Source organism: Biomphalaria glabrata, chromosome 12 (assembly GCF_947242115.1).
Source record: "Biomphalaria glabrata chromosome 12, xgBioGlab47.1, whole genome shotgun sequence".
NCBI lineage: Eukaryota > Metazoa > Mollusca > Gastropoda > Planorbidae > Biomphalaria > Biomphalaria glabrata.
This window is the reverse complement of record NC_074722.1, coordinates 14,458,049-14,483,036: the sequence shown is the minus strand read 5'-3', so window position 1 is coordinate 14,483,036 and position 24,988 is coordinate 14,458,049. Positions and strand designations below refer to the sequence as shown.

At 36.1% G+C, this 24,988-nt stretch overlaps 1 protein-coding gene across 5 annotated transcripts; it reads right to left on the bottom strand.

Moving 5' to 3' along the window:
* Positions 1 to 513: 513 nt before the first annotated feature.
* Positions 514 to 20,454, bottom strand: LOC106056204 (loricrin-like). 5 transcript variants are annotated; one of them, XM_056005818.1, is made up of 16 exons: positions 20,345 to 20,454; positions 18,353 to 18,446; positions 16,905 to 17,114; positions 15,992 to 16,039; positions 12,921 to 12,938; positions 11,251 to 11,319; positions 11,004 to 11,027; positions 10,636 to 10,698; positions 10,259 to 10,330; positions 9,740 to 9,784; positions 8,775 to 8,813; positions 7,428 to 7,952; positions 5,474 to 5,773; positions 4,486 to 4,551; positions 1,814 to 1,846; positions 514 to 676 (listed from the first exon to the last, which is right to left on the bottom strand). In XM_056005818.1, the coding sequence occupies exons 2-15, from the start codon at positions 18,417 to 18,419 to the stop codon at positions 1,842 to 1,844; spliced, it is 1,551 nt and encodes a 516-aa protein (XP_055861793.1). In that variant the 5' UTR covers positions 18,420 to 18,446; positions 20,345 to 20,454; the 3' UTR covers positions 514 to 676; positions 1,814 to 1,841. The 5 variants fall into 5 exon arrangements, with proteins under 5 accessions (XP_055861793.1, XP_055861794.1, XP_055861797.1 ...); XM_056005819.1 differs by lacking the exon at positions 20,345 to 20,454 and adding an exon at positions 20,134 to 20,158; XM_056005822.1 differs by lacking the exon at positions 4,486 to 4,551.
* Between the last annotated feature and the right edge of the window lie 4,534 nt (positions 20,455 to 24,988).

Genomic DNA, 24,988 nt, shown 5'->3' with positions numbered 1-24,988 from the left:
CGGAACACTGTCCTATTGGGGCATATTTTGATCGGTTTTGTCCGAGCTATGACTCGATGCCGTCACTGTGGAGATAGCGTCGAAACGGTGTCGCATATCTTGTACGAGTGTCCCCAACCCCTTTGGGTTAAAGGGGGGGGGGTGAAGTGTGTGGACAGTCATTGGACTTGTAAGGGGGGGGGGGTACGAGGCATTTTGCTGTACGGCCCAGTTTCTTCCCAGAGCACTACGGGAGGACTAGTCCATCCTGCTCTCTTTCCAACCGGAGTTCCTCTCAGATACAGTACGTAATGTGTGGCATAGGCTTCCGCATATTTGTATGAAGGTCAGTCACGAAACGTTGCTCCTTCAGGCGGCGGACCGATGCTCCCACTCGGAACTATCAGAAGCTACATACCTAGATCTATGCGTATGCAAACTTTTCTTGTTAGACAATCAAACAGGATTTAAATTGTACTCTATCTATTATGCCAAAGAAGATTGTAAAGGGATAAAAATAACAAACAATTAGGATCAATTTGTACCATATTTTCTTTATTAACCCAGCTATGGATAAAGTTCCTCTGTACACTACCTCCAGGCGCGCGACATTCTCCGATCTCTTTGCTGCACGACTTCGGGATTTTCCGACACACTGTGTCCATTGAATGTGTGATGCTCTGCATTATTTACACACCTAAATGAATACACACACACGTCAATATAATCAACAACTTACTTAATATAGCCCACATATATGTTGAAATTCTGTAGCACTCGCATAATTCATTTGCATAAAAACATTAGCCGGATATGACCCGCAGCCTGCGGGCCTTAGTTTACTGATCTAGAGGATTGGATTTAGAACTATGTTTCCTTCACATTTTTTTAAAAATTTTGCTACGAAAATAAAAGTGGAGTGTGAAAATGGATTTACCCGTTTTGCCGACATATTCATATCATATATAAAACATACAGATTAAAACGGGTTTACCCGATTGGTTTAAAAGGCTCGTTCTTTAACAGAGATAAATTCAGGTATTATTATCTTTTATTTTTAGGGCCTTGTGGGATGGACGTTAAACACACACTACGATCTCCAGCATGATCTAAGGAAAAATTATGATGTTTTATCAAGATTGGTCAAACGGTTTTTATTTCTATGCGGGACACACATACATACATACATACATACATACATACTCCTTACAATCTAATTTATATAGGCCTATTAGATAGCCTATATCATATAATACACATTTAAGAATGTTGCTATTAGGAAGAAAAGGTACCCAGACATGGAAATTGCTAGGATTTCAGACATTGCTTCAGAAATGTCCAAACTTCTTACTGGATGGTATATTAAGTGTAATTGTATCAATTACTTTGGATGTGATTACATTTGTAATGCGCTATGATCGTATAATTTGTCTGGACCAATTGGGAAAGGAGGGTAGGGAGTAAAAGAGGGGTATCTGGGTGAAGTTATCTTGATCGCTTTAAACGCATCAAAAACGTGTTCACTCAGAGGTCAAGCCTCCTTAAGGGGGAGTAATTCAACTTATAATACCACATCTGTCAAGTACGATTTCTTTCCCTTGTTGTATACCAAACAAAATTATTAATAACCAATAGCTAATTAACAGATTTTTTTTTTAAACATTGATTCTTGTTTTTTTTTCAGGCACTAGAAAATGTGAAAATTTCCACTTGATCAGAGATTGTGTGTGGGAGAAATAACATGTACAAACGTTTTACCAGACACAGAGAAAGTTGATATAAGCTTTGTAAAAATCAATTCACAATAATTTTGAATGAGTAAGGTTTCACTTACCTAAATATTTTCACCCTCAAGATGATATTTAGACTGTCAATAGAAACGACAAGCAAACATTAGAAAAATTTTCACAAAGTAAGAGTCTATAGCTAGTAGGAAACAAATGTGTCACAAAGTAAGAGTCTATAGCTAGTAAGAAACCAATGTGTCACAAAGTAAGAGTCTATAGCTAGTAGGAAACACATGTGTCACAAAGTAAGAGTCTATAGCTAGTAAGAAACCAATGTGTCACAAAGTAAGAGTCTATAGCTAGTAGGAAACCAATGTGTCACAAAGTAAGAGTCTATAGCTAGTAGGAAACAAATGTGTCACAAAGTAAGAGTCTATAGCTAGTAGGAAACAAATGTGTCACAAAGTAAGAGTCTATAGCTAGCAGAAAACAAATTGAATTAGTGTGAGATTACTTCCTGCATTGATTTGGGGTATTTGTTTTTTCAGGCATGATCGGTCTTAGATAGTTGAAGGCCTTATGCAAAGTGAATTTGGTTGCCCCAAATGAAATTGAAAAATAATAAAATAGACAGCGAAAAATTAAAGGACCAATTTATTTAAAACTTTGTGTACTCCAACAACAGAATTGTACAAGTTTTGCTATTTCTTCCCTAAAAAAAAATAGTTGTCAGTCCTAGTTTTCGCTATTTCTTCACTGAAAAAAAATAGTTAAGTCAGTCCTAGTTTTCGCTATTTCTTCACTAAAAAAATAGTTAAGTGTTCATTTCCTGTTCTGGGAGGGGGAGGGAGACTAAGGATTTACTAATAATTTTAGTTTGTATTGAAGGGTTTTTGTTTTAAAATAATATATCAGTTTTTTTTACTCAATAAATTCAGTTTAAAACCGCACTCTTTGCGTTTATACACTTATAGGCAAATTTTCGTATTGATAGAATACTTCAATAAATTGGCTGATCCATTTTGATCTGAGTGTTTTGAAAGTGTCATCTATATTTAATAAATAGAAAATCTATCATTAAGCAAATGAGTAATTGACCTATGTTTAGCTGACAAGTGATTGATCTGATTTTGGCAAACGGCTAATTGATATATGCTTAGCTAACAACTGATTGATCTACGTTAATTATCGAATAATTGATCTGTGTTCAGGTAAAGTTTAATAGGTGCTCGCCTGTGCGTGTTGTGTATGAGTGAAGCTGATGGATAGAATATCGACATTGAATGTTTGATGGTTAAATTATGTTGGTAAACTATTTGGAACATGTTAAATATTTAGATAATAGTATCATAAAAACAACAACAACCGAAATGTGTGCAGGAAAGAGTGGAAATAATTTGCTTTTTAAGATTATTTGATGAATGTGTAATGGTCAGGAATAATCGACTAGCTGTTAACTATTAGAAATTTTCATACTAAGTATTTTACACAGTAATCTGCACTTTGTTTACATTTTAATTTGCTTAATAGGTTATTGGAGATTTCAACGATAAACTAATTCATTTCGAGGACGCTAAATTGAACTTCACTGTTGCCAACTCCTTTCATGTTGAAACCATAGACTTATATAGACTTATATATTGTATCTAGACTGGAAACTAGAAGTAAATTCTTATCCGCGGTTGGTCGATTCACAGACCTATACATATATAGATTTTTATGTAGGTAAACTCTTTTTTTTCAGGTTCTAAGGGGAGTCGCCCAATCAATCTTTTCTGTCTTAGAAAAGTAATGATCTTTAGTTTTCAAAGTTTAGAAATAATGCAAAATGATTTATCGGATATTCACGCAAATATATGAAACAAAGCCATTTCCTGTTTGTTTCTTTTGAGATAATGCTTCAAAAATCCTAGATCGAAATAATTCATGTCTGTTGATTTTAATCATCTTATGTACATTTAAATAGATTGATTACCTAGATCTTTTTAGATTATGTATCTAAAAATTGCAAAATAATAATTATGCAACTTTTCAAGCGATTTATGTATTTCCCTATTAAATATTAAAGTTTAATCATAGACTTATATATTATATCTAGACTGGAAACCGGAAATAAATTCTTTTCCCCGATTTATCTATTCACAGATCTATCTATATATAGATTTTTATGTAACTAAATTCTTTTTTCATAGAAAAGTAATGATCTTTAGTTTTTAAAGTTTAGAAATAATGCAAAATCATTTCTCGGATATTCACGCAAATAAATGAAACAAAGCCATTTCCTGTTTGTTTCCATTGAGATAATGTTTCAAAAATCCTAGATCGAAATAATCCATGTTGATTTATATCATCTTATGTACATTTAAATATATTGATTACCTAGATCTTTCTTGATTATATATCTAAAAATTGCAAAATAATAATTATGAGACGAGAGTACTCTTATTTTTGATGTTCAATTACTAGATCTAGATCTAAAAATTAAATTATATGTTACATAGGTTAGGGTTGAAAAACAAAACAACTTTACTTCTTTTAACTACTTTACAAAACCTTGATCCAACTTTCTAAAAAATTTTCAAATTTTTTGTAGTGTTAAAAAGTCTCCATCTCCAGTCTAGAGTAGTATATACTAGTCTATGAGTTTAATCCTTTCTTCCGGGTATAGAATATAGAAACAATAATTTCTCAAACCTAAAAAAAAAATTGATGAACCAAAAGGTTTTCCTTAATATAAAATATATTTTTGATTATTTATAAGATAATATAAAAGTATTACTTCTCAATTTGATTTTTTCTTCTTCTGTAACAATACCAATAACAGCAGGTTTGGAGTCAGCGGGAACTGTGGAGGTTATGAAACAGTTAAACATACCTCTAAGTATGTGATTTCTAGATTGAAATGAGTCAATCAAATGTTACATACCTCTATGTATGTTGTTTTTAGATTGAAATGAACCAATCAAATGTCACATACCTCTATGTTGTTTCTAGTTTGAAATTAGCCAATCAAAAGTTACATACCTCTAAGTATGTTGTTTCTAGTTTGAAATTAGCCAATCAAAAGTCACATACCTCTAAGTATGTTGTTTCTAGTTTGAAATTAGCCAATCAAAAGTTACATACCTCTAAGTTGTTTCTAGTTTGAAATTAGCCAATCAAAAGTTACATACCTCTAAGTATGTTGTTTCTAGTTTGAAATTAGCCAATCAAAAGTCACATACCTCTAAGTATGTTGTTTCTAGTTTGAAATTAGCCAATCAAAAGTTACATACCTCTAAGTATGTTGTTTCTAGTTTGAAATTAGCCAATCAAAAGTTACATACCTCTAAGTATGTTGTTTCTAGTTTGAAATTAGCCAATGAGAAGAGTGAAACAAAGAGAAGGTGAATAGGCATGGGACTTATAGCACACGTAATTATCTCGGGGGAATGTATGCATTTCAAAAGATGTTAAGAAAGCCCTGAGCCAAATCTCTTAGTTATACACTAAAAGTAATTATAACATCTTATCTAAATGTAACTTATCTAGCCGTAACCTATCTAGTTGTAATTTTGGTGGTTGTAACTTATCTAAAAGTAACTTATCTAGTTGTTGAACAATTGTGTATTTCTAGATCTTTTGTAGTCAGAATAAAGTCATACTTAGTCTCTTGAAGGATTCACGCCATTGAGTGCCAACTAGGTTGGCTACGAAGTGTCCTAGTAAATGACCAACTAGTACTTTTTAAAGTGATAGCATAAATAAAAGAAACAAAAAATGCTTACGCTTGATTATTTTTCCATTGTCGCCGTTGTCATAGCGACCTCCATTGTCATAGCGACCACCGTTGTCATAGCGTCCGCCATTGTCGTAGCGACCGCCATTGTCGTAACGACCACCATTGTCGTAACGACCACCATTGTCACGGCCGCCATTGTCACGGCCTCCATTATCACGGCCACCATTATCGCGACCACCGTTGTCGTATTTTCCGTTGTCGTAACCACCTTTTCCACCGTTGTCATTGCGCTTGACCAGGCTGTCAATCACTTTGACAGGAATAGAGGCCACGCCCAGACCTGGGGCTAAATTTGTAAACAACATGAACACAACAATGATGAAAACACTTTATAATTCACGCTTAAAGTTAATCACAGTAATGAAAACACTTTATAATCCACGCTTAAAGTTAATCACAGTAATGAAAATACTTTATAAATTCACACTAAAAGTTAATGAAAGTTATCTGTTCATTAATATCCAGTTACGTTTTTTACGCGGCCGTGTTGGCCAAACACCAAAGTGCTTGGTTTTCCAACTGAGGGATCTCGGGTTCGAATTCCAATGAAGGCTGGGATTTGAATTTCGGCATGTTTAGGACGTCCTGGGTCCTCCTAACTCTAATGGATACCTGACTTTAGTTGGGGGAAAGTTGTCCTGATAACCGTCTGCTACAGAAACAGATTGTATTTATATTGTAAGGCCTTAGAGGATAACTTTGATTTCTACATAAACTTTTTTAAGCAACAAAATTCAATCGTAGAGAAAATAAGAGAAAGAAATTGAAAGTTAGCGATATATATAATGCCCCCAGAAGAAAAAGGTCTTGATCACACGTACTATGTCAACGATTCAAAGTTTTATTTGGAAGTAACAATTGTTATTAATAACAAAAGGAATGTAAGTTATACAGGGGGGGGGGAAGAATTGTTAGATTTCATAAATAATTTTGTATTTCGAACTCGCCAATTACTTTTTTTCTTTAAAAAAAATAATTTTGGGTGATAAAATAAAAAGTTGAACGACCTGAATTCAAACTTGAGGGCTCAAGCCTCCTCGAACCAACATACTAACCACAGTGCCAGGTGTGTGCTTATGAAAATAGAAGGTTTTACAATTATCTATTGTTAGTTTCAAACTTTATAGCAACCACTTATTTCGCTCTACACAAAGTAAAAAGAGGACTAATGCAACTTATACCAACACATTAGTCAAGTACATTGTTTTTCCTTGTTCGATATCAAACAAAATAAATAGTTACCAATAGTTTTAATTAAGAAATTGATTACATTTTTTTAAAGTGATTCTTGTTTTGTCTAGTAAAAGAAAAAATTGGGCAAAAATTCTGCTTCAACCGAGATTGGGTGAGGGTCGGGTGTACAGTCAGACATATACGCTTTGTTGAAAACGAGCCCACACACAAATAAAACCTCATTGTGCCTACAGTTTAATTTAAATATCCTTAATGAAGATTTGGATACTAACGTTTATTCTCGGTTATCCGTTGTTGTTTTTTGTTTACTTTTTGAATATGTATTTTATTGTACAGTACTTAGAAAGTGCAAGAGAATTATGATTCGGTTATAAAAATGTGTACACCTTGTCAACATTACTTTACACCGGATACACCAAATAGCTTGATACTTATGTATTTGTGATACTCTTCAAAGAAGATGGCATAGTAGATAACGCGCTCGACAGAAAAGTTAACATTCGTTTGAACATCTTTATCCACTAAACAACATGCGCTAATTTGAGATGAGAAAATGAGATTCTTATATTTGCACTAAAACATAAACGTGAAGAAGGCACTAGACAGCAGTGTCACCTGGAAGCTAGTTCGGAGAGAGTTAGCGGTGGCAACCCAGAGACGTCCAAACAAAACAGTAAAAATAAAATTATCATATGCATTATATATTAGGAAATAAATGATAACATTTCAATCTGAGTTTCTCTTACCATTGTCTGAAACTTTCAGGTCAAGGTCACCATTGACGATGATGCTTCCGGGGCCATACTTGCCGCGTCCGTTGTCGTAACCGTTGTCATACTTTCCGTTGCCGTTGTCATATTTACCGTTGCCGTTGTCGTATCTGCCGTTGCCATTGTCATATCTGCCGTTGCCATTGTCATATCTACCATTGCCATTGTCGTATCTGCCGTTACCATTGTCATATTTGCCATTGCCATTGTCATATCTGCCATTGCCATTGTCATATCTGCCATTGCCATTGTCATATCTGCCATTGCCATTGTCATATCTGCCGTTGCCATTGTCATATCTACCGTTGCCATTGTCATATCTGCCATTGTCATATCTGCCGTTGCCATTGTCATATCTGCCATTGCCATTATCATATCTGCCATTGTCATATCTGCCATTGCCATTATCATATCTGCCATTGTCATATCTGCCATTTCCATTGTCGTAACCGCCGTTGCCGTTGTCGTATCCTCCATAGCCATTGTCGTAACCAATGAATCCTAAAAAGAAGATTAAAAAATAAAAAGCTATCAAATAAATCCTTTAAAAAACTATGTCAGATGAAGTTGATGCAATAACATCATTGATACCCTGAAATAAACTAGACACACGACAGAACGTCAAAGGAACACAAGCAGGGGCAAAGTGGGTGTCAAAATAGACCCGGGCATTTCCATACAATCCGGCCCACACCAAGTATATGCAACATGATGGGCATCCAATTATACCTGTCCTCAAGAGCATTGTGTAAAGGTTAATAATGTATCGAAAGGAGTTTTCTATATGAATAGTTTATTAGATGATTTTGAAACTATCCGAGAATTGCTACAACTAAATGAATAAAGTACAACACTTGGAATGGGGAATTTCTTTATTGTGAACTAATTCCTGCTACCATGTACATTAACCTATACAAGTACATAAATATCCTCCATCAACGAACATTTGATAATTCAGCTTCTCGCCAGACCTATGGACTTCCATTTACAAATACAACTCTTAATCCTCCATTATTCAACTGCCCACCTCACAAGGGCGCAGTGGCCGAGTGCTTAAGCGCTTGGCTTCCGAACCTGGGGTATTGGGTTCGGATCTCGATGAAGACTGGGATTTTGAATTTCGGGAATTTTAAAGCGCCCCTGAGCCCACCCAGCTCTAATGGGTACATGACATAAGTTGGGGAAAGTCAAGGCGATTGGTCGTTGTGCTGGCCACTTGACACCATCGTTAGCCGTAGGCCACAAGCACAGATGACCTAATCATGAAGCAGAAGTACTGTGGAAGTTAGCTACAGACTCGCATTACGTTAAATATAGACAAACCTGCATCTACTGGTCCATACGTGTCCAAACTCTGTATAACTGAAGAAGTAGATATATATTTATATTATCTATCTATCTATCTATCTATCTATCTATCTATCTATCTATCTATCTATCTATCTATCTATCTATCTATCTGTCTGTCTGTCTGTCTGTCTGTCTGTCTGTCTCTCTGCACATATTTATGTATTTATTTATTTTTTAGAGCTTCTGAAAGATCTATTTAGTGCTAAAAATAAACTTATACAACTAAAAGACTTTGCCAACGTTTACACAAGGCAGCAATCTATTAGTGATCATTTAGCAATTGACTTCTAGTGAAATCGTTAAGTAGATAGATTACCTTGTACCTAGCACCTTCATTTTGTTGTACTCAAACGTATACCACCTCTTCCCCTCATCCCAAACGCATATCTCTATTCACTCCCCCCCCCCCCACACACACAGACAGGTGGGTGCCAGTTTTTGTCTAAAGGTTAAAACTTAATTTGAAGTTTTAAAGTAAAAAGTAACGTCCCCCTCTTTCAGTCCTACAGGGCAGATGATGCTAAGGTCATCTGTTACTTTGGCCTACGGTTAACGATCAGGGTGTCACGTGGCCAGCACAACGACCACCGCCTTTATTTTCCCAACTAAAGTCAGGGTTGGGTGGACTCAGTGGCGCCCTAAAAATCCCCGATATTCGAAATCTCAGTCTTAACCGAGATTCGAACCCAGGACCCCAGGTTCAAGCGCTTAACCTCTCAGCAGTCGCGTCCAATCACCCCCAAGTTGTGATAGACTATTCAAATTACTTTATCAACTTTAGTCTTTTTAGAAGCCACATAATTATAAATAAATAAATAGATAAATCAATAAATATAAATATAAGTGCACCTACTTCGTTGTATTGTGTATATTTTATATTCTACACATACTTTATATAAATCTGTGAACACATTGACAAACACAATAACACAACTCACCGACTCCTTTTTCTCTAATACTGGGCAGAATGTCGTAACCACCACCTTTAGAAACATCAACATGGTTTATAAGAATAAAGTACATGTAAATAATAATCAGACCATAGATGAACAGTAACTACAGACGTGCGTAATTTCATTTTGTGTTAATTTAATAATTTTAATAAGAATTTAATAGGTAATAGGTCCTGTACATATACATCATATCTCATCTTTCAATTTGAATTCTTACTTATAAAAATAAAAAATTTTGAAAAGTATTTTCATCAGGAGAGAGAGTCTTTCTATAATACTTAAATTCTGTTTAATAACATTGATATTTTAAAAAAATTCTACTGGAATAGCTGCCTAGTCGTGTGGTATGAGCTCTGAGCTGTCGTCTCGGTAGTCTAAGGTTCAAATCCTGCAATCCCAGTCGTCCTATAGAAGGTTTGGACTACGATGTAATAAACTTGAATTCTGTTTGTTTACATGACTCCTAACTTAGTATTTAGTTCTCCATTGCTCTACTGTACCCACCTGAAGCACTAGCACTAGCACTTGCGGAAGCTGCAGCAAGACCACCAAGACCTCCACTGCCACTAGCACTGGCTGTTTCGTAAAACCAAACAAAAAAAAAAAAAAAACAATGATTTAGTTTAGATTTACTCTTTTCGTTTGCAAAATAAAAAGAGAAAAATAAAAACATCAATTTAAAAAAACGTCAGACAAAACAAACTGTTTGATTCTGCATAGTTATACAATTGAGATCCAATGCCTAGCTTCATCTTCTGAGTTGTAGATTTAAAAAAAAAATGAAGGGAGATAACAAATATTGTTGATTTGCTTTTATAAACTTTTCAGAGCCACTCTTCAATGATAAAGACTAGACTTAGTTCTACATCTTAAAGTATTACCTGCCGCTGCAGCACTGGCGCCTGCGTAACCATCGATTGCTGAGGCTGAGGCAGAGGCTGAGGCTAAAGAGAATCAAGACGCAAGTACTTAGAGAGATTAGACAGATAGATAGATAGATATAGATAGATAAATAGATAGATAGATAGATAGATAAATAGATAGATACATAGAACATGAAAGATAAATGAAGGAATAAGCACATATCATTACTGTTATGGACACTTAACATTATCGTCTTTGAAAACGAATACTTAATAACGCAAGATGAAATGATACAAGTTTGGTATCTTATTTTCTCTTATATATTACAGACGTTACTAGGCCTAGCTATGTGAAGATACTGACATGTATTTGTCCCACTACTCACCCGAAGCTCCAACATCAATGTTACCTGACACAATAAAACGTAGAAGACATTAGTAGACGCAGTGACTTTAGAACTAAGATCTTTCGACAAATAGACTTCTATTATACTGTATCATTGAACCCAGAGAATTTTGTTGAAGCTAATTATTTATTAACTTATCAATTTATTGTTTGAGTTCTAGTGCCTTTATTTCTATCCTGCGAAGTATTCAAGAGTAAGAAATGCGAGTACAAACATAGAGTCTCACCTCCACCTCCTACTATAGGAATGGGAACTCCTTTTGTGTTGTCGATAATTGTAGGCCCTCCATATGGAGCTGAAAGAAAAGTTGGCATACATAATCTGTTACATGTATAATGTGTTACAGTGAGATATCTAGGGTATTTGATGCCTAATGCGGCAGCTCTAAAACATTAAACACCGAACATATATATATATATATTCAAAAAAAAACTCCAGACTTCAGTGTTTCTCCAACTTTTACTTCTTATTAGTGGCGTCACTAGGGTGGGTGTCACCCGGTGCACCCCTTAGTAACACAACTGCTTCTGACACTTTCAGACAAAATAATTTCCTGTCGCGTCTCAACCAGCAAGAAGGCATGGGGGAATGTTGTAAAACTCCGCCTGAAGGTCAGAGATGTAGTCCCGGGGGCATTCGTTTTTCTGCTTTATGAGCTGTAGGAAAGCATTAAACTCGTGTCTAGAGCACACTAAACACAATAGAAAAGAGGTGATCCGGGCTGATACTAATGTGTGAGGAACATTCGAAGCACATGTAGCTAATGTGTGTTTTGAAATGAGCTATATGCTCGTAAACTCCCCTTGGTGATAATCATGGCGTCTTGTAGTGGATTTCTGTTGATCTTTCAAAACAAAACGTCAACAAGACGATGGTGTGACGTTTCATGATAGAAAATGTTGTTTCCACATATTGAAGACAAAATGTTTTAACAAAGTTATGTACTGTATGCCATCAATTACTGAACTAGCGTCAGTGGATTATGTAGGATTAATGTAACGGAAATGACTGGCACATCCGATTGACAGAAGCGTGAAGTCACAAAGATGAAAGTTGACACTGCTGGACAGTCATCTTATTTCTGGAGGGACGGCTTAAGGACGTCACATACATCAAATTCCTTGGAATTTTGTTTATGAGGTTGCACGCGTTGGTACGAAAAGGTTACCGGAGAGTGACGCAAAAGTGAACAAAACTTAGCCTAACATCTGACTCACATCAACTCAAAAGTATTCGTGCGTGCCCATTCGGACACGGGGTATTGGAGAGTGGAAGGTCACTTTTGAATATAAATTAAAATTGCTTAATATGTTTGACATAAAAAAGTTAATATAATAATAAAAACAATATTAAAATTTCCGTCTCTGTCTTTCTTTCTGTTATTTTTATATTTATGGTGAATACAACAAAGTCATCTACTTGCCGTCAGTGAAACGTTCACGTGACCTAGGATTTATAATGTCCAGTTTGTAATGACCAGACATACATATGACTTCATATATTACAGATGTTTTGTATTCACTACGAGGCCTACATTTCTGTTACTTGGAGTGTTACAGTAACCTTCCATGTTTTCTTGTCACACATTCACAATGGCTGCAATAAGTCTATACACGGGATCTGACATTGACAAAACACTTTATCAGATGACAGTGTTAAAGGTTACCATAGCAACATTTCTAATAATAGCATATATTTTTTATTTCCATTATGATTACAGGAGTATTTTTTTCTTGCGAGGAGGATAACTTTAGAAGAACAAACAATCACAAAATTAAAAATTTAATTGCGATTGTTTTTGAACTCTACATTTATGCACATTACGATGTTCAACAAATGCATAACTTCGCTAGTCAAAAGGATTTTTAAAAGGTTACAAAAGATATTTTTACTTACTTGTGTATGAAGTGAACGCTGTAAAAACAAAAAGAAAAGTGAAACAGGTTAATAAAATTAACAAAGTATATAAAATCAATGAAATTAAACAAGGGAGTTAACTCATGACCATGCTAATGTGTCATATATTATTGTGTAGTAGGAGTTGAATTGTCTCTCTTTGTTGAGTTCCGTGTACACAATTAGACTTTGCGCCTTTAAATTTCGTACAAGAAACTTACATTTTAGTATGAAATAGGCCTACATTTGTAGATACCAATAGAAACATCCAAAAGAGTTGATTTTGTTTTTATTATAGTCCTCTCCACAACCCTATTACTAAACTAAAAAGTTGACTTGATCGTGCGGGGATAAAAAATATGGAGGAGATAGAGCAATTAGAATGCCATCTTAAAACACTAATACTAAAACCAAAGTGAAAATATAGTGGTGTTGTCTTTAAAAAAAATAAAAGATCCAAAATTTAAGGTATTGTAGGGAGTGTGTAACAATTTAAAGCATCAAAAAATTATAGGTAAACAGTCAGTAAAAACTTAGGGCTTATGCTTATTTAAATACAATATTGGAGAATGAAACCAAGATATCCACAATGATGGAATATTCATCTAGATTTTGGGTGAATCTGGTGTACAGGATATAGAAAGTCTTGATAAGCTATGTATTTTTTTTTAAACGTTTGCAACAATATTATACTGCTTTTTCAGCACTGTGAAATCTAATTTTTAAGCGCTTTCACATGCAGCAAAAACTCTTTTTTTAATGTTTAGTTGGCAACTCTGACCTTTCAATATGACATCTTAGACATAGTTATTTGTCTTTTTAGCCTAGACATTCTTTACTTGTCTATTTCTTCTAGACATTGTCTATTTGTCTATTTATTTGAAAATCTTTCCCAATGTCTTTTTGTTTTTTATTGTGTTTCCTTATATCGTCTCCACATTTCTTCATATCTCTTTCCCTTCTTCTTCACTGTCACTGTATTTTGTTTAATGTTTAAAGAATGTAAGCCGGATCTTAGAAATGAAAGTACAGAGATAGACCAAAGTCTTGGCCAAAGGTCTCGTGCTCATTTCTGATGACCACACATCGACTTTTAAAATCTTTATAAGAAGCTGCTTGATAAATTTTTAAATTTTGCCTCAGCGTCTGGCAATAATTCAAGCAAGCAAAATATTAAAATTAAAAAAAAAAAAGACAGATTAAATAAGAGAAAGAACCGCACATTTGCCGTCATATGTCTAAATACCGTAAGATTTATTTATTACTATTTTTTACGTTACCAAAAAGAGCAAATAAAATCAATGTCTGTTTTAATTTCTGCTTTTAGTTAGGAATTATTTCGCGTGTAGGCCTACAACTTAATTAGTCAAATAGTTCGTTGAACACTAAGTTATACTAAATAGAATAGTAATGTTCCGAGGCTGGGAAACTCTGGGATATAGGCATATATGGTCGAGAGGCTAAATGCGCTTGAACTTGGCTAGGCTATCTATGAAGGGGACTCGAGGTTCGACACCCGACTCGGGCAGAGTTGTGTTTACTAAGCGCCTGAAGGCAGCACGGAAAAACCTTCTCCTAGATACCCCCCCCCCCCCCCACTGGTCCACAACTGAGATTGGACCAAAGCGCTCTGAGCATGCTATAAGCAAGAAAGTAGCGCTATATAAAAGCCATAATTTATCTTATTTTATTTATATACTATAATTTTTCCTATTCCTCACACCCCATCTAAGAAAAAAGTTTAAAAATTAGGTCTGGAAAATGTCATGAGTTAATATTGCAAACTACGGGGTCAGATGTGTACATATTGACATGCTTTTTCTCTGAAATAATAAGCGAGGTGTGCGAAACTCACAAGATGACATCCATCAGTTTTTTTTTACAAGCTTACATTATCTCACTCTGTCTGTTTATCTGTCTGGTAAAAAGTTTGTACACGTTATTTCTCCCACACCCAATCTCGGATCAAGTTGAAACTTTGCACAATTATTCATTGGCATAGACAAGACATGAATCAATGAACCGATTTGTCAGTTAATTACTGTCACAGTCTCAGTTGACATTGCCTGATCTAATGTCATGTTAAGAGTTTAAAAGACACGTGGAATTCCTGATCTAGAAAACAGGAAGTAGAATGAATAAAGTTGACGAGTTCAGTCAAGTAAAGTCAGTCGAGTGCCATCCTCTGTACGAGGCAGTTATGCATACTCTGTTAGTCGAGTTGTAACTCTGAGTTAAGATTTATCTTTTAGGCAGTTGATGCCAGTGGTCTTTTTGAGATATGTATTTATAGTTGTTAATCGGTATTATTCTGCACAGTGTTGCCCGCTGAGATGCGGACGTGATTTGTAATATACTCTAAAGAGTTTAACGTATTGGATATATTTGATACCGCTGTTATGCGGATAGGATTGTTTATTATTTCTTGACTTGCAGTACTAGCAAGGAGTGCAGTATTATTATGTTGTAAAATAAACTTTATATTTGTCTGTTGAAACTGACTTAAGTCAGTTTGTAGTGTCTATATTTGTCACGTGTCAAGAGTAGGAAGCACGAACCCAGCATTCCACGACATTCGCATTCTTCAACACTACACCATTTAACTTCATTTACAATTACTAGTAATTAATTATTTTGTTTGATACCAACAAGGAAAGCTAATCCTTCAGTTTTCACAGCTATGTCTAAATTTGTTGGGTTTTGTCTCCTTAAAAAATAGTTGTTCAAATTTTCCACTTGATCCGAGATTGGGTGTGGAAGAAATAACGTGTAAAAGCCAGACAGACAGAAAGAGTGATTTAAACTTTATAAAAAAAAATGTCTGTTCTTCACATAAATATTATCAACGCAAATGCACATACAAACTTTGATTGTATCATTCTTTTTCAATACGAATTAAATTTAACGTGTCTAAAAGGTGTAACACCGAACTGTCCGGCACTAAAACAGCGGTGCGCAAACGTCCTGCTTCGCATGCCGCGTACCAATCATGGCGACTCCTACTCATTATCCCCACCACTCTTAGACTCCAACAAAATATAATTACAAATAAATGGATAAATTTGTCTTACGGAATGGTTGAGCAATGTCTGTTATATGCTGGTTTACAAATGGAATTTCTGAAAAATAAAAGTCAAAAAGTTGTTTGTTTTTTTTATAAATATACTACAAGTTTAGGCAAAAAGATCTATACACATATTTACTAATTCAAAGACTCATTCAATGAAAAGCTATAAATAGATTCTCTCACAAAATATCTCATTGCACCGACTTACAGACAGCAAAGAGTTAAACATTCGGATTAAATGTCACTGCCTTAGCCGGTATTAGATCGAGAATCTTGGCTTAGAGACTATGCTCTTAATCCTCTTAAACGTAGTTGTCATTAAACGCAGTTGTCATTAAACGCAGTTGTCATTAAACGCAGTTGTCATTAAACGTAGTTGTCATTAAATTAAGTTGTCATTAAAGGTACTTGTCATTAAACGTACTTGTCATTAAACGTACTTGTCATTAAACGTAGTTGTCATTTTACGTAGTTGTCATTAAACGTAGTTGTCATTAAACGCAGTTGTAATTGGGAGTTCCCCTACTTTATAATGTATGTTAGTCCAAAGTACATGCCCTTGGAATGTATTTTTGTCGTATAACTGAAATAAGAATTGTTTAATACGAAAAACAGAGCAATCTGAATGTTCTTTCAATAAAAGTGTGGTAAGACGTGAAAAAAACACTGCTTGGTAGACACTTTGTATGCAACTGGAGCGATTTATTCCAACACACTTGGTTAAAAAGTTCTCTAGAAAGTGATGCGGGGGGGGGGGTCCATTCACTCTAGCAACATAACGCCATAGTTAACCCTCGGCCATAGAAAGAGATGAGCTTTCCCCCTTCCCCCTCCAGATCGAAAGGTCTGAAGGTTTTACCTTTCTCTAACATGCCTTCCAGTAAATTGTATTCCATGGTTTAAACATGATTCCTTACCTTTAATAACTATAGGCTTGATGATTGGTCCTACAATTGGAGGAGGAATAGGTGGCCTAATAGGAAAAACTATAGGCCCAATTGGAACAATGGGACCTATTGGGCCAATGGGTCCGAAAGGTGGACCGCCAGGCCTAAATCGAGGACCTGGGCCACCTGGAAAAGGCCCATGAGGAAAAAATGGTTTGCCAAAGCCTGGTGGAATCAAACCTGTAAAATAAGATGGCGAAACAAAAATGAACAACAATGCATACTTTTTTGAATCTTCGAATGCAAATGATCATTACATGATATAAACGCTTTCCTATTTCAATTATTCTATTATAATTGTAACAAAATTTATGTAAAATAAATAGGGTGCCAGGCCAGTACTCAGTGATTAGGTGCCGGTATTCAGTAGTTGATTGCCTAACTTTTAACTACTAAAATATAATAATATTCGTTAAAATACAAGAAAAGTAATACTTTTTTTTCAAAAAGGTGTCGTTACGCCGTACCAGTGCGTATCGTCACCAAAAAAGCTCTGTTTATATATATATATATATATATATATATATAGATAGATAGATAGATAGATAGATAGATAGATAGATAGATAGATAGATAGATAGATAGATAGATAGATAGATAGATAGATAGATAGATAGGTAGATAATATTTTTTCTAAGGTTTCAGCTAAGTCTCTAACACAAGTAGGTGGTAAAAAGAGACACTGAATAGATCAACATGGAGAGCAATCATAAAGGAATTGTCCCGGATGGCAGATGGCGTACACACCAGAAGTAGAAAGAAGGGTGAAAGTGCAACAGCCCCTGGTGATTACAGAAACCTAACCTGCGACCGCAGCTGTGTATCCAGGATTGGCCTCTTGAGTCACACAAGTAGTAAAGGGAAAAGATCGTTTCACGAGACGTAAAATGCCACACACACTTTGAACAAATAAATCTAAAATGGCATTTCTTCTGACCGGAAGTCTATCAACAAAATTTTGGTCTAAGTGAAAACTTCGATCTATCAGTCTGAATCCTTTCACCCCGAATTGGCCCGAATGCTAATGTAAATGCACTCATTGTACCACCTCAGTGTACCATCACAGTGTGCCTGCATCATTATTTATGGGCTGATTGCCTAAAGGCAGCACGGAAAACCAACTCCCTCCCCCCCCACTGGTCCACAAAAGAGATTGGACCAAAGCCGCTCTGAGCATGGTATAAACATGAAAGTAGCGCTATATAAAAGCTATAATAATAATAATGATTCACAAGTAGAACTAGACAAAAAACGTAATCACAGCATAGCATTATATCCAACACTTGTATTGAATATTCTCGGTCGACTAGCTCTATATGATCAGATCAATAAATAAACAAACAAGCTGCCTAAATTCTCTTATGAAAAAGAAAACATAGTTAATGTTCTAAGACATTCCACTTGGTTCCTCCACTTACCTCCATAACTTGATGGAACTACCACGCCGAGGGTGAAAATAACAAAGGTCAAGGCCATTTGAAACATTTTTGGACGTCTGCAAATTTGCCTTGTCTGTGGGGGAAAAAAGTTAGAGTAAACATACATGCACACAAATATAAATACAATCTACATGTCTACAACAAACATTTCCACATACAGAAATACAATGTACTTCAACTAAGACTGTGAACACTAAAGACTTTCTTGGCTTAAAGTGTACATAAAGTAAACAAGAAAACGTTCCCAGACCTTGCGGTCTACAGGGCAGATGATGCTAAGGTCATCTGTTTCTTTGGCCAACGGTTAACGAGCAGGGTTTCATGTGGTCAGCACAACGACCAGCCGCCTTTACTTTCCCCAACGAAAGTCAAGTACCCGTTAGAGTTGGGTAGACTCGGGGTCGTCTTAAAATCACCGAGATTCGAACCAATTACCCTAGGTTCGGAAACCAAATGCTTAACCACTCAGCCACCTCGCCCCCAAAGTTTAAATAGCACAGACAGATTATGCTAACATGATTTCTGGAAAAAATCTTTTGAAATGAAAATTGAAAACGCAAGTGAAAGAAATAGCCATAGACTTAAATCTACTACTGGACTGGAAACCGGAAATAAATTCTTATCCGCGACTGATCGATCGTGAACGTTGTGTAGAAAGTTGGATCAAGGCGTTGTTTTGTCAAGTAGTTCAAAGAAGTCAAGTTTTTTTTTCAACAAAATACACAAAAAATCACAATTTAGTGTTGCATTCAGTCTTTTGATAAAGAAGATTATGTATCTAAAAATTGCAAAATAATAATTATGAGACGAGAGTACTCTTATTTTTGATGTTCATTTACTAGATCTAGATCTAAAAATTAAATTATATGTTACATAGGTTAGGGTTGAAAAAAATTGCCTCTACTTCTTTTAACTACTTGATCCAACTTTCTAAAAAATTTTCACATTTTTTGCAGTGCTAAAAAGTCTCCATGTCCAGTCTAGATATAGTATATAGGCCTATATAAGTCTATGAAAATATCTTTCTATTTTGTCACTCACGTGTTGTAATATTTATATCAAATATGTAAAAGTCATTAATATTGTGATAAAATGAAATAATATAGGAATGTTTTATTCTACAATATTATTATTATTACATAAAGAAGGGATCAATTTTTTATTTCAAATTTTACTTTTTTTTTAAATTTACAAATATTATATGTTTGTAAAATGTTTTACATCTTTCGGATGTTCCTTCATAGTTGAAGATAATTTATTTTCTAGTCCAAACCTCCGGCAGGACGACGGGGGATGGGAGCAGGCAGGGTTTGAGCCCGGAACCATCGATAAGTCCGAACGACAGTCCAGCGCGCAAAATGCACGACCAGGCAGCCCTAAATCAATTCACTTTCTAGTACCTATTTAGTACATGCTATTTCTCCCACTTCCCATTCTCGGACAAAGTTAAAACTTTGCTCTATTATTCATGGTTAAAGACAAAACATGAATTAATCGAAAAATTAACCGTTTAATTATTTATTTGGTGGAAATTAATTAATTTTGTTCGCTTTAGAAAAATAGAGCTTAATCTTGCAGTAGTGATCAATATGGTAGTAATTGTATGGTTATTTCCCGTTATATAAGCTTTTTTTTAAAGCATTTTTTTAATTATTATTTTTTTTGCTTTGAATGCAAGAACTAGAGAAATAAATTACTCAAAGTATTCTCTTTCTAAAAAACTTTTTAACTAACCAACTAGTATCACGTGACTAACTTACGATATGACCATTGACTAATATTCAATTTTTCTTTTTGTGATTCCCTTTCATATTTCTACTATCTATATCTTTAATATGTAGCATATATCCTTAGAAACCTGTGGGGTGGAAACAGCAATACAAACTATATAACATGTTCGAAGCTGCTTTGTAAGTTACTTAAAAGAATATAGATTTCAACTACAAAATCCCCAGATAGACTCTCACTCACCCGTGTGTTGTGTTGCTCGACTGGAGGAACACTGTGACACTATGGGGGATGACCCTTAAATATGACCTCAAAGGCCCGACATTGGATCATCAATCATATTGAAGGATTTGCCGCCTAAAGAAAATTAAAAGACAAAGATAAAAATTGTATATGTGTGTGTCTGGAGTCAAGGCCCATTTACCCCCTTACCTTAAATGACACTAGATCGTAATCATCAAGTATTAGAGTAGCTTTAATTTAAAAAAAATGAAATATTGGTTTGATTATTTGCTATTTGCTATTTAAGTTGTAGACCAATATTATGTGCTAGTAATTTAAGGACTGTGGGCATTGTGGCTTCCGGTGGGTGTTATCTGCTACTGCACCACTTAGAGGACACATCGGGTATTGGCCAGGGATTTCATGACATTTCGCAAAGTGGCCAGCCAAAGTAGAATAAACACTTCTAATTCTAAGTTCATCCGGTATTAGCCAAAATGCTTCGAAATGGCTGGCTACTTTGTGAACTAGCAACACTTCGGGTTCTGGACGTAATATATATTACAGTTCTTATGTATACTTCGTACCGACTCTACAATTATTGATCGAAGGCCAATGCTACACCCGATACAATAACTTTGGCCAATCATCGAACTGACAGGCTAAATCGCGATCTGGCAGGCCGTTTCGCGCATTGGCCATTCATTGTAAAGCGCATAGGATGGCCAGATCTCGACTCGGCCAATTTTGGTTTAAATATAAATTTAAATATATAGATATATACGTATGTATGTGTGTGTGTTATTAGCTTTAGAAATAAAATCCATAGATCGATTGTAATAAAAAGTTTACTGTGTGAATGTTGAAACTACTGGAGGGTGTTCATAACTTGTTGAATATTTAAACATCTGATAAAGTCTTTCAAATAACTTTATTTAGTTGTTTTAAAAAAAACCCACCTTTAACCCTTACTATCTTCACTGCAGAGCTTAGATGTTCAACGTAAAAAACATTTCTTGAGATACATGGACTCCAAGAGTTAAAAAAAAAGGTCGGCTGTCTCGTGACATGACTATCTTTGGCGCAATAAATTCATAAACGTCCCCTGTTCACTGGTCTGAAGCGGTCATTCAGTAACTCGGAACTACAGGTCACAGCTCTTTGTCGTACCGAAAATGGCTTAAAAGTTAATCTGAGTAAATCCCATCAAATCCAGAGGCGACTGACAACATATGACCACTGAAAGTAATCGCTTGAGCACGTGGCTTAAGAGAAATATTTCATTGTTTGTTAAAAAGTTGAGATGAAAGTGTTAAGTTTTAGCTTACAGTGAATCTTCCCTGATGTAGAAATTAGCTTACAATGATCTCTTCTAATGTGACATTAGCTTACAGGGTTACAGTGAATCTCCAATAATGTAGACATTAGCTCACAGTGAATCTCCCCTAATGTAGACATTAGCTCATAGTGAATCTACCCTGATGTAGACATTAGCTCACAGTGAATCTTCCCTAATGTAGACATATGCGTACAGTGACTTTTCCCAGATGTGACATTAGCTTACAGTAAATCTCCACTGATGTGACATTAGCTTACAGTAAATCTCCACTGATGTGACATTAGCTTACAGTAAATCTCCACTGATGTGATATTAGCTCACAGTGAATCTCCCCTAATGTAGACATAAGCGTAGGCCTACAGTGAATCTCCCCTGATGTAGACATTAGCTTACAATGAATCTTCCAAGATGTGACATTAGCTGACGGGAAATCTCCACTGATGTAACATTAGCTAACAGGAAATCTCCTTGATGTGACATTAGCTAACAGGAAATCTCCCTGATGTGACATTAGCTAACAGGAAATCTCCCTAATGTGGACATAAGCTGACTGGAAATATTGCCTAATGTGGACATTGCTAACATGAAACCTCCCTGATGTGGACATAACTAACGTGAAATCTCTCCTGATGCGGACATTAGCTAACAGTGAATATCTCCTGATGCGGACATTAGCTAATAGTGAATCTCTCCTGATGCGGACATTAGCTAACAGTGAATATCTCCTGATGCGGACATTAGCTAATAGTGAATCTCTCCTGATGCGGACATTAGCTAACAGTGAATATCTCCTGATGCGGACATTAGCTAACAGTGAATCTCTCCTGATGTGGACATAACTAACGTGAAATCTCTCCTGATGCGGACATTAGCTAACAGTGAATATCTCCTGATGCGGACATTAGCTAATAGTGAATCTCTCCTGATGCGGACATTAGCTAACAGTGAATATCTCCTGATGCAGACATTAGCTAATAGTGAATCTCTCCTGATGCGGACATTAGCTAACAGTGAATATCTCCTGATGCGGACATTAGCTAATAGTGAATCTCTCCTGATGCGGACATTAGCTAACAGTGAATCTCTCCTGATGTGGACATAACTAACGTGAAATCTCTCCTGATGCGGACATTAGCTAACAGTGAATATCTCCTGATGCGGACATTAGCTAACAGTGAATCTCTCCTGATAAACTAAAAACAAACAAAAAAATTAGGATGATTAGATGCAGCTCAATGAGGACCAGCATTAATGGCCAATTTTTCTCAAGGGGCCATAGAAATTTCTTTTCACGTGAAACACCAAGACAAAACTAAAACAAAATAAATACAAACCGTACATTGGAACCAAACCTCCACTATTAATTAATCAAGCAGAGATGTTGAGGGGGGCTGTTATGACCCATTGGCCGTTGTTAATATTGTGATGTAGATTTCCAAGACACTTGATAAAATAAAATATTCATTATATTTAAATAACAGTTGTTCAAAAATTTTTCTGCTTATTAATAATTTCATGTTTAGAAAGGGTTTGGGGGAACTTTGTTATTGTAGATATTTTTGATAATATAAACAAGGTTACAAAAGACAGTTTGTGTGGAAACACAAACTCAAAATCGGCCCCCGAAGTAAAATGTTTTACATAATTCGGATAATCCTTCAGAGTTGAAGATAGTTTACTTCCTAGTCCAAACCTCCCGCAGGACGACAGGGGATTGGAGCAGGCAGGGTTTGAACCTTCGATCGTCGATAAATCCAAACGACAGTCCAGCGCGCAAACCGCACGACCAGTGGTCCACCCAGGTAGGCTTCAATATTTTCAGAAAGAACATCCGAATGAAATTATATCAAAGACAAATGAGAGATAAGAATGGAGAAAGAAGGTTAACAGATCTTGTGTAGTGCCCCAATCGTCCCGCAGATCAAAGGATACGTGAAAGTGAATGTAAAGTTAGATGTGAACCTGGCCTAACTAGTTTGTGGTCTATAGGGCAGATGATGTAAAGTTAATCTGTTTTTGTGGCCTACGGTTAACGAGGGTGTCATGTAGCCAGCACAACGACCAACCGCCTTTGCTTTTCCCCAACTAATGTCAGGTACCCATTAGAGCTGGGTAGACTCAGAAGTTGAAAATCCCAGTCTTCACCAGGATTCGAACCCGGGACCCTCGGTTCGAACTAAATAAGTTAATTGTTTTGAAAAGGCTCAATCTCGTATGCGAATCCTAAAAAAAAAAAAAAGATTTCCGCTATATAGAAAAAATGTGCACAAAAATAATGTTTATAAGATTACTATTCGTCTTAAATTAGGTCTAACATATAATGCATACTAATTAGCTTTTTCTTATAAAAAACTGCTTGCATAATTGATTTTAAAAATTAGAATTTTCGCTTTCAGGAAAAAAAAAGTAGCCGTTGCATCAGAACTTTGAATGGTCTAAAATATTGTCTAAAATATTGTGAAGTCGGATTTTCAATATCTCTTCTAGTTTACGAGATCTAAACGGGACAGACTAAATTTGAAAAAAAACAACTGTACTGGGTTTCTTTTGAGTTTTTTTATCCCTCGCCCACATCTGTTCCCCTTTACCGCATTGTGGTATCTACTTTCTGCCACTGTTCCCCCATCTGTTCCCCCCATTGTGGTATCTACTTTCTGACACTGTTCCCCCATCTGTTCCCCCCATTGTGGTATCTACTTTCTGCCACTGTTCCCCCCATTGTGGTATCTACATTCTGCCACTGTTCCCCCCATTGTGGTATCTACATTCTGCCACTGTTCCCCCCATCTGTTCCCCCCATTGTGGTATCTACTTTCTGCCACTGTTTCCCCCATCTGTTCCCCCCATTGTGGTATCTACATTCTGCCACTGTTCCCCCCATTGTGGTATCTACATTCTGCCACTGTTCCCCCCATTGTGGTATCTACATTCTGCCACTGTTCCCCCCATTGTGGCATCTACTTTCTGCCACTGTTCCCCCCATTGTGGTATCTACATTCTGCCACTGTTCCCCCCATTGTGGTATCTACATTCTGCCACTGTTCCCCCCATTGTGGTATCTACATTCTGCCACTGTTCCCCCCATTGTGGCATCTACTTTCTGCCACTGTTCCCCCCATTGTGGTATCTACATTCTGCCACTGTTCCCCCCATTGTGGCATCTACTTTCTGCCACTGTTCCCCCCATTGTGGCATCTACTTTCTGCCACTGTTCTCCCCATTGTGGCATCTACTTTCTGCCACTGTTCCCCCCATTGTGGTATCTACATTCTGCCACTGTTCCCCCCATTGTGGCATCTACTTTCTGCCACTGTTCCCCCCATTGT

Coding starts and splice junctions, on each gene's coding strand:
- LOC106056204 (XM_056005818.1), bottom strand. CDS start 18,419: ATGTTTCAAATGGCCTTGACCTTTGTTATTTTCACCCTCGGCGTGGTA. Junction 17,115..18,352: donor AGTTCCATCAAGTTATGGAG/GTAAGTGGAGGA, acceptor CTTATTTTACAG/GTTTGATTCCACCAGGCTTT. Junction 11,028..11,250: donor TCCTATAGTAGGAGGTGGAG/GTGAGACTCTAT, acceptor TTATTGTGTCAG/GTAACATTGATGTTGGAGCT.